This window comes from Papaver somniferum, chromosome 9, assembly GCF_003573695.1.
Source record: "Papaver somniferum cultivar HN1 chromosome 9, ASM357369v1, whole genome shotgun sequence".
NCBI classification, from domain to species: Eukaryota; Viridiplantae; Streptophyta; class Magnoliopsida; order Ranunculales; family Papaveraceae; genus Papaver; species Papaver somniferum.
Genome location: NC_039366.1, coordinates 35,476,228 through 35,493,216, shown reverse-complemented (window position 1 = coordinate 35,493,216; position 16,989 = coordinate 35,476,228). Strand labels below are relative to the sequence as shown.

At 37.6% G+C, this 16,989-nt stretch overlaps 1 protein-coding gene across 5 annotated transcripts; it reads right to left on the bottom strand.

Annotated features, from left to right (window-relative positions):
• Positions 1-1,812: 1,812 nt before the first annotated feature.
• LOC113310031 lies at positions 1,813-6,320 on the bottom strand. 5 transcript variants are annotated; one of them, XM_026558579.1, is made up of 6 exons: positions 5,909-6,320; positions 4,016-4,258; positions 3,370-3,923; positions 3,188-3,290; positions 3,060-3,097; positions 1,813-2,413 (listed from the first exon to the last, which is right to left on the bottom strand). In XM_026558579.1, the coding sequence occupies exons 3-6, from the start codon at positions 3,715-3,717 to the stop codon at positions 2,294-2,296; spliced, it is 609 nt and encodes a 202-aa protein (XP_026414364.1). In that variant the 5' UTR covers positions 3,718-3,923; positions 4,016-4,258; positions 5,909-6,320; the 3' UTR covers positions 1,813-2,293. The 5 variants fall into 5 exon arrangements, with proteins under 5 accessions (XP_026414364.1, XP_026414365.1, XP_026414366.1 ...); XM_026558580.1 differs by having other exon boundaries at positions 3,060-3,290; positions 3,370-3,471; positions 3,555-3,923; XM_026558581.1 differs by having other exon boundaries at positions 3,060-3,290; positions 3,370-3,471; positions 3,573-3,923.
• Positions 6,321-16,989: the final 10,669 nt, after the last annotated feature.

The window sequence follows — 16,989 nt, the reverse complement described above, 5'->3', positions numbered from 1 at the left end:
CAAGTCTTTTAGGTCAAAGGCATCTCCAGGATCAACGATAAGTTGTGTTATCTCAGCTGGCCGTGAGCCGGTGACTATGATGTCATCTACGTACACCAGGACATACAAAATTGAGTCAGAAGATTTTTTGATAAAAAGAGAACTATCCGCAATAGAACCTTTAAATCCCAACTAAATTAAATGACTACACAGCTTTGAGTACCACGCCCTAGGCGCCTGCTTCGAGCCATATAGGGACTTGTGCAATTTTCACACATGGTTCGGAAAATCCTTATCTACGTATCCCTGTGGTTGCTGCATGTATACATCTTCCTGGAGCTCTCCATTTAAGAAGGCATTTTCCACATCGAGCTGCTTAATGGCCCACTGATTCATCACAGTAATAGATAAAACCAAACGTATGGTGCAGGACTTTATAACAGGTGGGAATGTCTTGTTAAAATCAATGCCTTCCTGCTGATTATATCCCTTAGAAACCAAGCGGGCTTTACAGCGTTCTACAGTTCCGTCTGGATTTTGCTTCACACGATAGACCCATTTCGAGCCAACTACATTCATGCCTTTCTCATGTTTCACCAAAGAGTACGTACCATTACGGATGAGAGCATTAATTTGTACATCCATTGCATGTATCCATTTTGGAATTTTGTTTGCCATTGTAAAGCAGGTTGGTTCCATGAAATCTGGTTCAGGTAGAGGATGTTTGGTAGCTGTCAAACACAACTTTTGAATTGGTTTTAATATACCAGCTTTAGAACGCGTCCTGATGGAGTGTGTCACAGGCGCACTCTGTGCCGCTTCGGTAGCAGATGGAACGGATTGTAGATCACCAGAAGTAGCTGTCGTCTGTTGGTTATCCGACGAAACTTCACCAGATTGTGATGCTGCAACATCTGAGTTTGAACTGACAGAAGTTGCAGTGGTGTTATGCACAGGTAAGATAGCTGACGAAGAAGTTGCTGGTGATGGACTATGTACTGGTGAAGTTGTTGGAGAAGCACTTGACGGAGAAACAACAATAGTCATCCTGTTTGATAACGGACATCGACCAAATGGAGGTGATAAAAATATATTGGTACTAGATGGAATGTTACCTGGACATAGCACTGGATGGTTCCGCTGAGGAGACTGAAAAGGAAACGAGCTTTCTTCGAACCGTACATGGCGAGATATGTAAACCCGGTTTGTCTCCCTATGTAAACACACATACCCTTTGTGTGCATTACTGTAGCCGATGAAAACACATGGAAGGGACCTAGGTTCTAATTTGGTGGAATTGTACTGACGAAGACAGGGAAATGCTAAACATCCAAAAACTCTTAAGAACTTATAATCTGGCTTTTTGCGGAAAAGTAACTCTAATGGTGCTTCTGATATGGAAGAAGATTTTGGTAACATGTGTATTAAATAACAGGCAGTTGTAAAAGCATCAGACCAGAAGTGTTTCGGCATATGAGCATGATATAGTAAAGCTAACCCAAATTCAGTTACATGCCTTATTCGGCGCCATTACACCAAATCAGAAATCTTGTTACACAAATAAGTGTGACATTTGATTTATTATCACACTTATTAGTGTCATAAATATGGTGTTTTTCTTTTGTTACACATTAGAGGTCACACTAATAAGTGTGACTTTAATTAATTAAAATCACACTAAAAAGTATGTTAATTATATGACATATATAAGTGTAATAATTTAAACAGTAATTACGAAAAGAAAATTCATTTTTATTTTCCCACCCTGTTTCGGATTCATACACCCACTTTCCCCAACTCACCCCATTGTTAGATGTGCATAATCCAAAAAAATGGTACCCAAACTTTTTAATAGATATAGAAATTAAATTAGTAAAAAGAAATATATTTCAACATCCACTGGATATCCCCAATACACTCTTAAAACACTAAACAATAGAAACTATCATAAATTAAAACATAAACTCTACCTAGTAGTACTGATCTGTAACAAGGTACACAAAGTTTAATTTGTAAATAGCAGACGCTTCTTATGCCATATTATCCAACCACCAGCAACATAAGAAGATAGCTTATAGAAGTCATCACTTTGAGGAGGGTCCCAAATTTGTGCAGAATCATCGTAGACGCGTTCTATGCGAACTTTCGTCTCGTTTTTTTTGGACAATTCTGTGGTGACAGACTTCACCTTCCAAACCGGTTGCCACATATCCAGCTGCAACTATTTTTCCATTCATGTCCAACAAATTCACACTCTGATATGAAGACTCTTCAAAACCAGAATTGTCGAAAGGTTGTGGCTCTGACATGGTATCTAAATTCCTGGTAAAAGCATGATTTTCTGGAGAGGGAACTCAGAGTTGGGGGTACAAGAATCATCCAAGATTGTTTCTTCGCTTGTCGGATGGACACTGGATATATTTTGTGCCATGACCTGTAATGCAATAGTACACAATCAACGTAAAATCATAAATGCTTCAACAAGAAAAATACAAAGTCGTCATATATATTGTGTGTTATCATTAACCATTTCTTAGAATCCTAAAAGTTAACCTGATTACAAATACTGAGAAAAGGCTAACTAGTAATCATGGGTAAGTTAGCTTTTAGGATCATACAAAACAGATCAAAAAAAAACAAAACAAAACAAAACAAAACAGAGGATGAACTGAATTGTGCCAAATGTTAATGGAAAAATAATAAAAGATTTCTAGTCAAAGTAGCCAAGATGTTACATGGGAGAGACTACCAACCTATAAAAATTGTATGCCGTTCCATTTGAAGTTTCAGTTTCACACGCACCAACATCACAATTTTTATTGATTGTACTAAAACAAGCCCTATGAGAGTTACAGGGTTGCAATTATTGAAGTATTTCACTGATTGTACTAAAACAAGCCTATGAGAGTTACAAGGTTGCAATTATTGAAGTACAAATTTGATATGGAAGTATACAGTTGCAATAATTGAAGTACAAATTTTCCTAACACGTTGATCTTAGACAGTGATATAAAAGATAAGGCAACAATGACAACCAAAGAAACATGGTTACTATCATAAATTGCAAGAGTTGGGTTTACCTTTTTCAGTCTGATGACAGGGGAGTTGCATTTGTTAACTGTAGAATCGCGAAGAGAAGCAGTCAGGAATGCTTGCTTAGCACGCTTCGCAGAAACGCTGGAGGAAAAGACACGTAAAGACCTTTTACCCTTATTTTGGCCAAAGACATCAACTAAACCATCAGAATCAAAATCATATGAGCAGTCAGTTCCTCCCTCTTTCCGCTTCTCATAGGCAGCTTTGACTTGTTCCTGCACAATATGTGTTCCCAGTAACGGTTAGGAAAGTTTAAGTAAAAGTTTGACATGCTTTAATTCTTGATATACCTACATATTTTTCAACTGCTGATAGATGAACAGTTTCATCGCATTTTTCACGACCCTTCATCCAAGTGTATTCGCGATCCTCTGTAACCATCCCATCCTCTTCTGCCTGCTCATTTGAATCCATATTTGTTGTATAACCATAAAAAAAATATAATTTCAAAAAAACTAATATAATTGAGGAGTGTATACAAGATACAAGGAGATCACATTTGTTCGCATAGGTACGCCTCCCAAGAGTATGAGGGATTGTGCATTTCTTTTTGTTCTCTGATTTCTTTTGATGGCTTTCTTTGACTCCTTCTTTGAACTCATTCTCAAAGAAAACGGTCCAATTACTTGGAGTAACCCCCATCAGAACGTTTCTAGAATCTCCTCTTTGCTTTTCCACGCATTTGGATCCAAACCAGCTTGAATAGATGCTTCAATTTGTGCTTTACCTCTGGATATCTTGAAATAATTCTGCCGAAGCTGGTATTTGAATGTTCTGAACTTCTGTGAAAAGGTTACTTCGAGGTTCGGGCGTACCAAGTGCGAAGGAGCATTAAACTTAAACTCGCTCTAAGTAAGAAATTTACACCAAAATGAAACTCAAGAGTCAAGAAGAAATGTATTTAAAAAAACTTGTTAACCTAAAACAGACGGTTACATACCATTAAGCCATTCCACACATCCTCCTTAAAGTTTTCCGGGACAATCCTCCAATCTTCATAACGTATTGGGCAATGCGCTCGTATAAGTTCCCCTACACGAGAAGCAAATTTTTCTTCATTGGTCTACAAGCTGCATCAACTTCAACAAAAACTTTGAAACTATTCCCAACATATGCACTATTCTGCAGTGATTGAGTGGTTATAGTTTGTACACCATCACTGCCATATTGATTTGTATCCATGCTACACAATAAAAGATGAGTTAGTAGACAACATATAACAAGAAATGCACATAATGAATCACTCCTTTAATCAAGAAAACAAACCATCATATGAAATAAGTTAGTAGATAATCTCACGACAAATGAACAAAGCATAGTAAGCATAAGTATGCAGAAAACATAATGACAAATATGGTAAATGTAACTATGCGGACAATCTAATGATAAACATAGTAGAACACACGTATCCATCCATCAGTTAAATCCATAGTAAAACATAGCAGCATAGCAGTGCAACATAATCATCAATTATCTATTAGCACTTCATCTACCATCCAATATCTTAAGAATTAATAAACTAACGACATAGCTTTAAAAGGTCCTCCAAATGCGGCTCATCAGAGAATATTTCCTGAAACTCCTCAGATTTGGGTTTTGAAATGTTATCAACTTTTCTTGTCATCTTCCTTTGCGAATGGATAACAGCCCACCAATCAGGGTATTTCAAATCCTTAGAGTAGAACACTTGGCTGGCTTCACAAGCGAGAATTGCAGGCTCATCGAAGTACCTATCGACACTCCTGATCCTATCCAGATTAACTACCACCAAATTAGAGTCAGGGCATATTTTACATCCACTTTCTACCTTCACCCAATCACAATGGAATACAAATTCCACGATTTCCCGATTGGTGTAGTCCACCTCCAGAATTTGCTTGATAATTCCATACCACTTGGTCATTTGATCAACAGGGCTTTTATCACCTTTCTTTCTCCTGTATGTGGTGACTGCATTCATACAAACTCCGCTATCTTGTGTAACACGACTACTCTCTTGTGAGAGAGAAGAAAATACAAACCCGTTTACATCAATAAGTGTGGATACCATACTACTATCACTTCAATATGTTATCATCAATAAGTGTGGTCTCAACAAGTTCAGGATAGCGATGAGCGTTTGTAATCCAAATTCCCCGATTTTGTCAATCTAATTTGTTTAGATGTTGGAAATGATTATGTCCATAACAATATAACATAACATTTCTTTTCATGCATAACAAACAAAGCAGTAATAGCATCCTGGAAGCATAGATGAGACAAGGTCTAACATAACCCAATGCATTAACTCTGTCGTACGCAAAATTAAGTTCTATCTACATGATGCAACAACTTATTATGCTCCCATCCTACGCTAAACAACGGCAACCCACACCCACTTACTTCTTTACTCTGGATCATGATCATATACTATCTTACTGATACAATTGTTTAAACTAAAAAAAAAATGGTGGAATTTGCATACTAACATCGATCCACCAGACAGATACCATGGAGCTCGAATATCTAAAATTGCAGTAAAAGACACATTCCGGCTAAAGCCAAAGCGCTCATGGAAGCTATCATACGGTCCAAAACAACTAAAATTGCACGTTAAGCAAGCCAAAGCACTCATAGTAGAGCTACAAATCCACAAAAAACCTAACTTTTCCTGAGAAATTGTAAGAAACCAAATTGTTCATTTAAAAATAAACCACAACAATGAATCAAATCAAGAATGCTTGCATAACAAAAAAGTCACAAGAACATATTCACAAACTAACAAGTTAACTAATCGACTACATAACAAAAATCATCATCAAAAAGAGGAATCACAGTATTATCTCAAACTGACCAGATTTGATTGCAATGAATCCCTGAAATCGCACCAACTGTTTATTTCAACCTGAAATAGAAATTAGGGCAAACATCAATTAGATCCACAGAAGAATAGTGAAGGATCGACTGAAAACCCTAACAACAATTTTATCTGCAATTAAACGAAATCCCGATCTGTTAACAACGTATCTGAAAAATTAAGGTAGAATAATTGCGGAATCTCATGATTTGATGAAGAACACAAGAGCAACAAAAATCTTCCAGAAGAAATTGGTCGAAGATTAGGGTAGAATAGTTGATGAAGAACACAAGAGCAGTAAAAATTAGGGTAGACTAATTGAGGAATCTCATGATTTGATAAACGAAATCAAAACCTTCTTTTGTTTTTCGAAGGGAATTTTTTTCTTACAGAAGAAATCTCAGATGAATAACGGAGATTACGAAGCATATTATCCTGTATATTAAAAAATAAGGCTATTATTGGGGCGTCACACTCCAATAGAGCGGCTTCACTTGGATTTTTAATGTCCAAAAAAGTGGTTATGGGATATTCTAACACATACACAAAATGTCTAGATTACCCTTTAACTAGAAGTGATTTTACGTCCAGGTTTGGATTAATTCCAACCGTAGAATTTTATTTGCATATAATTTTACGTCCAGGTTTGGATTAGTTCCAACCGTAGAAGCTCATTTTACGTCCAGGTTTCTTTTTAATTCCAACCGTAGAATCCGATTTTACGTCCAGTTTTCTTCTAATTCCAACCGTAGAAGTGATTTTACGTCCAGGTTTGGAATATTTCCAACCGTAGAAGTGATTTTACGTCTAGGTTTGGATTAATTCCAACCGTAGAATTTTATTTGCATGTAGTTTTACGTCCAGTTTTGAATTAGTTCCAACCGTAGAAGCTCATTTTACGTCCAGGTTCCTTTTAATTCCAACCGTAGAATCTGATTTTATGTCCAGTTATCTTTTAATTCCAACCATAGAAGTGATTTTACGTCCAGGTTTAGAATATTTCCAACCGTAGAAGTGATTTTACGTCTAGAGTTGGATTATTTCCAACCGTAGAAGTTTATTTTACGGCCAGTTTTTCTTCCCACAAAAACTTTGTCCCAGAATTCACCAAGTATATAACAAAATTCATTAATTTAATTTTTATCTAATTAAATTAAATTAAAATTAACTAAATAAGGGTTGTTTAGTCATTACAAAATTATTTGAGATAAGGGGTTTTTGATATTACTTATGGGTGACCCGTTTTTGTCCTACTAGGTGACGCCCCTCTAATGGAATGTGACGCCCCAATAATAGCCTTCTAAAAAAATTACAAAGAAGTACTTTTCTTTTTTTCGTGAAGGAGATTACGAAGAAGCATTGAAAAATGTGAAAAATAATTGAAAAATGAGTGAGAGACAGAAGCACCTCGATTGAAGATATTACTTTTACTTTTTACTCTTTGATTTTTTTTCTCCTTTAGGTTTTTAATATATAATAACCGTGGTGATCTAAATTACCGGAGTAAAATCTGCAAGGGAGGGAAAATGTGATATTTCAAGTATATTTTGGCGGTAATTATTTTGGTTGGAGCGGGAAATTTATTTCCACTTATTTTATATTTTTTTAATTTTTTTATTGGGATGGATAATTTGTCACGCCATAACATTAATTAAAAATAAAATATAATTATAAAAGGATATATTGTTACACTTTTTAAAGATGTCACACCTATTTGTGTAACAAAATCTGTCACACACATTAGTGTAACAATTCAGTGTTACAAATTACTCCATTTGGTGTAGTGGGCGTTCAGCCAATCCATTCTGTGAAGATGTATGCGGGCAGGAAAATCTATGCTGGATGCCATTATCATTTAGATAGAAAGTAAATTTCTTGTATTCTAAGGCATTGTCAGATTGAAACACCTTTATTTTATGTCCTGTTAGATTCTCAGCCTGTTTATGAAAGTGTACTAGTGTTTGAAAGGCATCAGACCGTTGGATTAATGGAAAGATCCAAGTATAATGAGAAAAGACATCCATTAATAAAAGATAATACCGAAAACCATACCTATTGGATCATATGTTTGATTCAATCCATTACATACGGATTGTTTCATCTCATCAGCAGTAACCACATAACCAGTTTGTGCTAGCTGTGCAAACAACGATTTAGCATCATTAAAAAACGCTTTTAGGGTTTTATTACCTTTATTCAGAGATTGAAGTTGTTTCTTCAAGTGCATTTGATGAAACTTTGTCTTTGGAGCATACTCAGCTTCGAGCATGTCCCAAACTTCCTTTGTTGTGTCTAGTCCTCGAACAACCCCTAAAACTTCAGGAGTTAGGGTTGAGTTTATCCAACCAACCAGCAGGGAATCTTGTTCTTCATAAGCTTTAAAATCAGGGTTTACAACTTCAGAATTGGGTAAAGTTTTAGGTGGTATTGTTTTGGTGCCATCAATGAAGCCAGTTAATCCATGCCCTTCAGAATGGGTTTGAATTGTGTCTTCCACAGTGGGTAATTGGTTTCTGTTAATTTGAGTGTTACCAGATGATGAATCTGGACATTTATTAGTTGATTGGTTGTTGTCATCTCTCTGTTTTTGGTGTTTGGTTTTGTGGTGATGGTTTTTTTTTAGGTATTGGAAGCGTAGCTTGGATCAAGGATGATACCAAGTTAGAAAAGATATTTTGGTGAATACTTCCACAGTTTTGCAGTGGAGGCAGAGATATTATTTATACTTGAAAAGTATTCAAGATGGTTACAGATTTGTTATACAGTTTTTACAAATTCAAAAGACTTATCAAAAACGTAATCATAGCGTAGAGACTCTGCCTAATAAATCGGTCAGAAGACTGACTCTTTTGAGAACCGATGTCGTTGGTTATTTTAATATTACGTGGAGAGGGTTTTTTTAGAGAGGAGAGAGAGTGGTTTAAGTTGGGAACACCATAAATCTACTCCACAATCGGGTTTTAGGGTTCAGAGGCTGGAAGAAATTATCTTCAGACTCTAAAAGATGTTCGAGTTTCCAGTTTATCAGCAAAGTGCAATCAAACAAGAAAATTGTCATGTACCTAGATGTACATCACAAAATTGGATCGAGACTTAAGGTTAACTTCTTGTTCCCACGAATCAAGCCTTCAGGTTCAATGAAGAACACTGCCTAAAATCGACTAAACGATTCAATTTCATTAATTTGCTCAATCTCTTCTCTTACAGACGCATAACTTATAAAGCTAGGTTTTCCCATCCTTACATTCAACGACCCAAAAGGCAACAGGTGGTTTCATCTAAACGACTCGTTACAACTTAATTAAACACTAATTAACTAATTATTAATACTAATCATACTTACTAACTACTAACGGGATATGATATGGGACACCCTCTTCTAACCATAGCAGGTACATGACATTCCCCACTCCTTGGAAACATCCTTGTCCTCAAGGATGAGAATAGATATGGGACACCCTCTTCTAACCATAGCAGGTACATCTTGGTATCTATATGTGGTTGTTTCTTCTAAAGTAGTGAAAGATGAAAATGTCAGGATTATGGCCCAACGAACAGACCTTGCCACATTGTTGAAGTCATTGTCTTTGTAATATCTCATAGCAGGCGGTAGAAGACAATAGACTGTCATGCTAATTAATGACCAAGTGAGGCCTTGAAACTCTTCCACTCCATGTCTAGCCATCCACTGACCCCTTATCTGCAAAGTAGAATAACCACACAAGAAAGCAATTCCACTAGTAGAATCGACCATTAAATTGAACTTTCCTGCACTCTGTCCACAGTAAAAGCATAGGTTGCATCCCTTGACTGCACAAACAGTCATAAAGTTCACCATTCTGCCAACAATGAACAGGTCCATAATACCCAATGAAATGACGAAGCTGGTTCACCATTCTGTCCACTGTAAAAGCATAGGTTGCATCCCTTGACTGCACAAACACTATCATAAAGTTCCGCACCACAACTGGGAGTACTATGAAAAAAAAGGGACAACAGAAATAGTAGTGGGAAATGGTCTTGGTGCAGTCCTATGTAATCGTCCACCCTGACCAGGAAACTTAGCTTTAACAGTTGTAAGAGAAACTAACACCGTTGCCACCAAAATGAATTCTTCTCATCCATCATCCTTATACCACATCAGAATGAACTCTGGCCACAAATGACAGTCAAATATTCCCTCGCTTCCAAGAATCAGTGAACTATATAACGCCAAACCCACTTTTATTTGCTCATAGACAGTCATACAAATCTTTACTGCACCTGTGGGCACTATAAGAAAGGTAGGAGCAGAAATTTCCTTGGGAACACATTCTGACACCTCAAGTGAACCACACTTCCGCAGTAAGATAAAGAATTCCGATCCATCGTTAGCTGAAAGATAAACAATTGAAACACTGAACAACTAATCTGGTCGGTCCCCTATTTTATAAACCAGCTCAGGAACAAAACTTCTATGGCATTTATCTACTAAATTCAAACCCACGTCATAGGCAAACCCAAATCTAAACTTCCATTTCAGAAAACAAGAATCCCACATACTGAGTTTGAATGTCTTCCCACGATCAAACAATATACGAGTATAAGCAATAGAAAGATAAAACCATCCAATACCAAGAAACTTGTTGTTGAATAATACTTTGGAGCTTACAAAGTGTTCTGTAAGACAAGTAAGAAGGTGCAAATGGCAGGAACTATGAGAAAGACTGACTGAAGTATTTATCGGATGTGGTTGTGCATATTTAGTGTTGAGGATGAAAACTGCATACCAACTGTAACACATAAATTGGTCTTTCCCTGCTTCTCTCTTCGACAATTCACTAAATGTGTCTCCTGTACATAAGAACTAGTCGTTGAACAAGCACTTGATTATGAAGAATGAGAGGACAAGTATCTTTCTGGTAATCAGAAGCACTTACAACAAACCGAAAGCAAACCCACCATTGTTCAAATGCTTTGCCAGGATCATATACTAAAAGAGTATAAATAAAATGCAAAGTAAAACACCTCCGGAGAACAAACTTTATTATCCAAGTAAACCAGGAGACGTAGTCCTGCAACAACATTTTAGCAAATAATGCATGTCTTTGCCTAATTGCATCCATCCCAGTCAGCAAACGTAGTACAAATCTGTTTCTCTCTGGCATATTAGCAAGAATCTTCATCCCATCATGAGTATTAACAGATTTAACACATACAAGATCCAGCGAATGTATAACCCAATTATTTGATTCGTACCCAGAGCGAAGAAGCAATCAAATAAGCAATTTCCAGTAAGAAAACGAGGAGATAACCACACATTTACCTCGACCAAATAATGAGCAACTATCATCAAAATAAAGATAGAAGTAAACAGTCATATTCAAACTCCTAGAGGTATCTAATAGAAGCATTGCACCAGTTTTAGCTAACACCCATCGAATTAAATCATAAAACAATGAATCTGATTTAAAACCATGCTTATTAATAAGCTCCTGAATAAATTTTCCATTATAGTAAACCATTGAAACTGAACCCACATGAAGAACGAATAAACAAGAACTAAATACCCAATCAAAACATAATCTATAATCACTATCAAATAAAGAGTACCTTCCCATGGGTTCAATTCCTCTCCCACGATCAAATACGCCACCAGTAAGGTTGACACCAATGTAAAAAGATTGTTCACTAGCTACTTGTTGACTAATAACCCTTTGAATAAGCTGAAATTCTTTTCCACGATCAAATACTTTATCCGCAGAGTTGAAAGAATGGTAAGTAAGTAACACAGTAGGCAGTGTGTGGTGATAAAAAAAATTGTGCTCACAACACACGGTATCCATTAAAAGCATTTTGACAAACAGCTGCCAAGCAGTGCTAGAAACACATCCCTTAGCCAATATACAAACAATTTGATCTCTTAACCCTGAATTTGGCCAGTACCCATTCTTAGAAAAATCGGCACACATACAGAATTTCTACCAAATTCATCCATGAAAATTGAACAAACATAGAGTGCAAAAGAACATGAAGTAATTGTATCAAAACCAAATTCAGAAACACCAGCCAGATAACAAAGCCTCTTAATGAGTTTGAGAGACTTTCCTGGATCAAATACGTTACGAGATGAATTGACAATAGTTGAAAAACACTCACCAATTAGTGGTTTGCGAAAACTCACAATCTGATCATTCCTTTCAGACTCATTCACGGAAGCGTTCACATGGTTGGAATTGATTTGACTATTGAATCTTCTTTATCTTCGTCGAAGAAAAATGAAGGAATCAAATACTCTTCTAAATCAGTGATTGGATCCTCTTTTTCATCAAAGAAAGACGATGAATCACCGAGGCACGATTTTATTTACTTAACTGTTTACAATATGTGCCAAGGAAATGGGTCCGACCGTCCGAGAAAACAATCCTTGTGAATCTCAGTTTTATTCGTTTAAATCATTATCTGGGAAATGAATTGCCAGTGTGCCAATGGATATCTTTTTGCATCTTTACAGAATGATCCTCCGTGTATTTGTTGTTCATCCACCATCCATAAGGGACATCCATTAAAACGGAACCCGTCTGTTGAATGGAGCTGGTGCCAAGTGAAATTCACAAATTGTAGAAAAATATTAGTGAACTTTTTGGGCTTCAAAAACTGGATGAAGTTATCTCTAATAGATGTTCGAGTTTCTAACTTCCCAAAGTGCAATGGTCCAATGGAACCGGTTCCTTGGCTCCGCTTGATATCATTAATATCCCTGCACACTCGTTCTAGGAAGTACATTCATTAACGAAGGTGTTTACAACAAATACTTGAATTCACTTAATATGAAGAGGCTTAATATGAAGAGCTTTTGAGTAACACAAGAAATTCACTTAATATGAAGAGCTTTACAAAAGATATGAAGGTGTTTACAACAAATACTTGAATTCTATAGTTTCATGATGAAGATGTATCTATGCTGCGAGAATACGTTAAGAGGTGGGAAAATCACAAGGTCATGGTGACTAAGCTTGCTCGATATTTCAGTTATATGGATCGCCATTATATTAGTATGAGAAGATGTTGGGTTTGGTTGCTTACGATAGAATGGTGTATGAGAAGATGAAAGTGAAAGTTAAAGATGCTGTTATTGCCTTCATATATAAGACAAGAAAGTTGCTCCAAATCTGATGCTTCTCTTATGAATTATAAGCTAGCTATATATTTATTTTTTTGATCGGTAATTATAGGCTAGCTATAGCAAGGGCAATCTATCAAGATTCATCGATACTTCTCTTGGACGAAGCAACTACTGCTCTTGATAGCAAATCTGAGCTCTTAGTTAGACAAGCTTTAGAGCGGTTAATGGAAAACCGTACTGTAAGAACCATAAACTTATTTTTCCCTTCGATTTTGTTCAATAATTCAGCCTGAATGGTGTTGTGTGTTTTCGAAATCTTAGTTCTGTTTGTGTACCTCGTGATTGCAGGTACTTGTGATTGCCCACAGATTAGAAACTATTCTAATGGCTGATCGCATATTGCTTTTGGAAAATGGGAAGCTGGAGGAGGTATCTCGAACATCTCTTGTGTCCAACAGTAGTTATGATTCACTTATGGCGAGTGGAATGCATGGTGATATGATAACACTCAAATTATCTCATGTACAGTATACGTACTTCGTAATTTATGGTGCATCAATCTCTACTAAGTTGACTTAATGTTTGCCGTTTCATGTATAGATGCCCTCATATATTAGATTGTGAATCTCAGAAACAGATATTGTACTTCTTCAAGACATCTGTAATTTTTTCCATTTACTTCATCAAACTCATAATTTTAATGTTTTATCATTTAAATCATTATTTGAACCTGCGCGTATTTCTTGTTCATCTACCTCCCCTCGTTCTAGATATGAATTATGCCGTATCCATAATGGACATCCATTAAAACGGAATCGGTTTTCTGTTGAATGGAGCTAGTGTTAAGCACAAACTGTAGAAAAATATAGTACAGTAGTAATTTTGTTTGGGCTTCAAACACTGGACGAAGTCATCTCTAACAGATGTCAGGAGTTATGGTCATTTTAAGGTCAGCCAAATGCATGGGTCAGCCGTTAGATCAAAATAGGGAAAAGTGAAATCAACGGTAAATTGTGAACCCTAAACAAGACTGCTAAATCTGTAACCCTTATAAGTAGTATAGTTTCCTCTCCTTGGCCGTCATTGGTGCCTCAACCCTAACCTCATTTGTGCGTCTCTGCTGCAACAACTAACAAGATCATGGAAGATGAGGGTTCAATAGCTGCAATATCATCATCAACAACAAAGTATATCAGCATGATGATCTTTCTTCTCAAAAAATTTAGATCGTATGGATGTTTCTCAGCAATGATCTGAGAAATAAGGGTTTCGTTTGTCCACGTAGGTTGTATTATCCCCCATTTCTATCTCATTTCTGAGTAGACAGATCATTGAAGAATGTGGAGGATGCATCGGTTAGGAATCGGAGAAGATCTGTATTATTCTGTAATATGCTACATTAGATTTCAATGTACTGTATCAGTTTAGCAAATTATCAGAAGTTAACTGAATTTTTATTTATTTTCTTGCAAGCTATGATTCCTATGAATAATTTTGATAGTTTTCTTGTTGTGGACACACGAACTACGTGGGAGTCCGAATGCTCACAATCAATCATTAACATCTAAAGAGATTATGATGATGGTACCCTGACGTTGATTCATTGGCTCAAAACCTTCGGGTTTATCATGGCCTCCTCCAACATCTCCGTGCGTGGCGATCATGCATGGGATATAAGTATTTAAGGAAAACAAAACATATAAACAAACACGTGCGGAGCTAAATGAATGTAAAGTGCTGAAATGTAAATAAGACCAAGGTTTACGTGGTTCAGCACTAAGGCCTACATCCACGGGGTTTGATGTTCTACTATATTATTCACGGTTACACGAATAGTTTGAATGACTTTGGGTTTACATGTTTCTCTCCTCTATGGGATTAACTTACCCTTACTATTTCTCTCTCTCTCTCTCCTTCTCTCCCTGACTTTTCCGATCCCCTTTCCTCTTGGTGGAGATGGGGTATTTATAAGGTTAGAATGTGGGACCCATTTCTGAAGACCGTTGGAACCTTATCTTCTTGTGTCCTTGTGTCCATTACGCGGAGGTCTGCGTTTGCCCCTTGATCCCGCAGAGGCATCCTCGCTCGTTCCACAGGTTGGTCGACACGTATACTGCTCAGAGTGTTTAATGCGGGTAGTTGAGGGGTCTGCACGTGTCAGACAAGTGTCTTCTGCCCCTGTCAGTCCGTGTCAGCTAACTTTCTCTCCACCGTTGATCTTAGCCCCTCTTCTGGGGATGAGATAAAGCAATTCCTCGGGGTTTATTTGGTGTTTCGTGACGCATCATGTTTTGATGTTTTGGCTTGCATGCTTTCCACATACCTTTCTGTATACACGTGTCCGATAGTGAGATATATGTGTACACAATTTGCCCCTTTTCTTCGGGCTTAACTGACTAATGGGTGCCTTGAAGAAAAACTATCGTCGCATATTCTTCTCACTCCTAATAACTTCTCCTAGATACTTGGGCACGTCTTTTATTCGTGCATTAACTGCTTATGTAACGGGCACGTTTTCCTATTTCTCCCTTAATTTCCTCTTCTCTTTCGGGTATTTTAAGGATAGAGAGAAAATTTAATTTCATTCTTCCTAAACACTCTCTCAGTTCATTCTTCCTTTAGATTTGCTGCCTGCCTTCATTGAACCTGTGACCTTAAATTCTTTGTCAGTCTTCATTGCACCCGTGATCTTAAATTCTGTCAGTCTTCATTGCACCTGTGATCTTAAATTCTCTCTACCTTAGCATTAACCACGCCCGCTTCCCCTGTTTGTTTCTTCTACTTGCTGTTTTTGCCGGTGAGTTTTTCTTTTCTTTATTTCACTGTTTTATGCCGTGTTGATTTGTGAATTTTCTGCTACTGTTGTTCCTTGTTTGTGATGAAGAACTTTTTCTGATGCTTGCATACTAGTTTGCCCCTGTTCTTCATCTTAAATTAAGGAAGCCATTACTTCGAGGGTGAAATATTGAGCATGTATCCTGATTTTAGGGTTGCTACGTTATTGTGGTTGTACTGCTATGGATGTGTTTTTTTGATTTTTGTTTATCATGTGTAACTTGTTCTTGATTTTATTCTTTCCGCAGCCATGTCTGACCGTCCGCGGCCTACTTATCAGACTCCTGATTCTAGGTTGTCGAGATCTCCTCAGCGTCGAGAGTCTCAAGATGATGTTCGCCGGAGTCGAGTTTCTTCCGGAGCGAAAGCCTCGTCTTCTCGGGAAGAGATTCCTCCGATAATTCCGTCTGGTTCACGAAGAGTCTTTAATCACTCAATGGTGCGTCCTCGTGAAGATACTCGGAGTACGCAGGCTCCGCCCCGCTCTGTTGCTTTTGACGTTCCTCCTTTACGTTCGTTAGTGCCCGAGCATCATCTACGGTCTTCTCCAACTTTTAAAGGGAAGAATACAAAGGGCGTAGCTCCTAGGGCTGAATCTTCAAAGAATCCCCCCGTGAAGAGAAAAGCGTCTGAAGCGTTTGTTAATTCATCCGGCCCCGCCGAGGAGGATGAGGCTGCTCCCTTGATACGCAGTGTCTCTGTTAGCAGGAGAAAAGTAACCTTCAAGCATATCGATCTTGAAATATTCAAGGAAAAGCATGAGCTTCAAGCCTTCGGGGTTCGTTTCTATGCCCCCGAGGATGATATTACGTATGAGCTTATCTCCAAGTACGAATTCGATGAATTTCACTTGTTAACGACGGTTGGGGCCTTCGAGGCTGGTGTGATGCTGCCGTTGTACAAATCGGGTGATTCCTTCTACTACGACGTGCTCGCTAGTCGTGAGGGTTCTTCCACCAATACTCATAGCCGTTCTGTATCCCAACTATCGGGGAATTATCTCCGCGCCCTGAAGGAATGCTATCTGCGGAGTAAGGGGGAGACGTCGATGACTTGCTACGTCCCCAATCCCTTGGAGAAGGAATGGTATACTACTGAGAATTTCAATAACTCCTTCGATGATTACGTCAATAGTAGG

Coding starts and splice junctions, on each gene's coding strand:
- LOC113310031 (XM_026558577.1), bottom strand. CDS start 3,717: ATGGGGGTTACTCCAAGTAATTGGACCGTTTTCTTTGAGAATGAGTTC. Junction 3,291..3,369: donor TATCAGCAGTTGAAAAATAT/GTAGGTATATCA, acceptor CATATTGTGCAG/GAACAAGTCAAAGCTGCCTA. Junction 2,414..3,059: donor CTGTCATCAGACTGAAAAAG/GTAAACCCAACT, acceptor ATTGCATTACAG/GTCATGGCACAAAATATATC.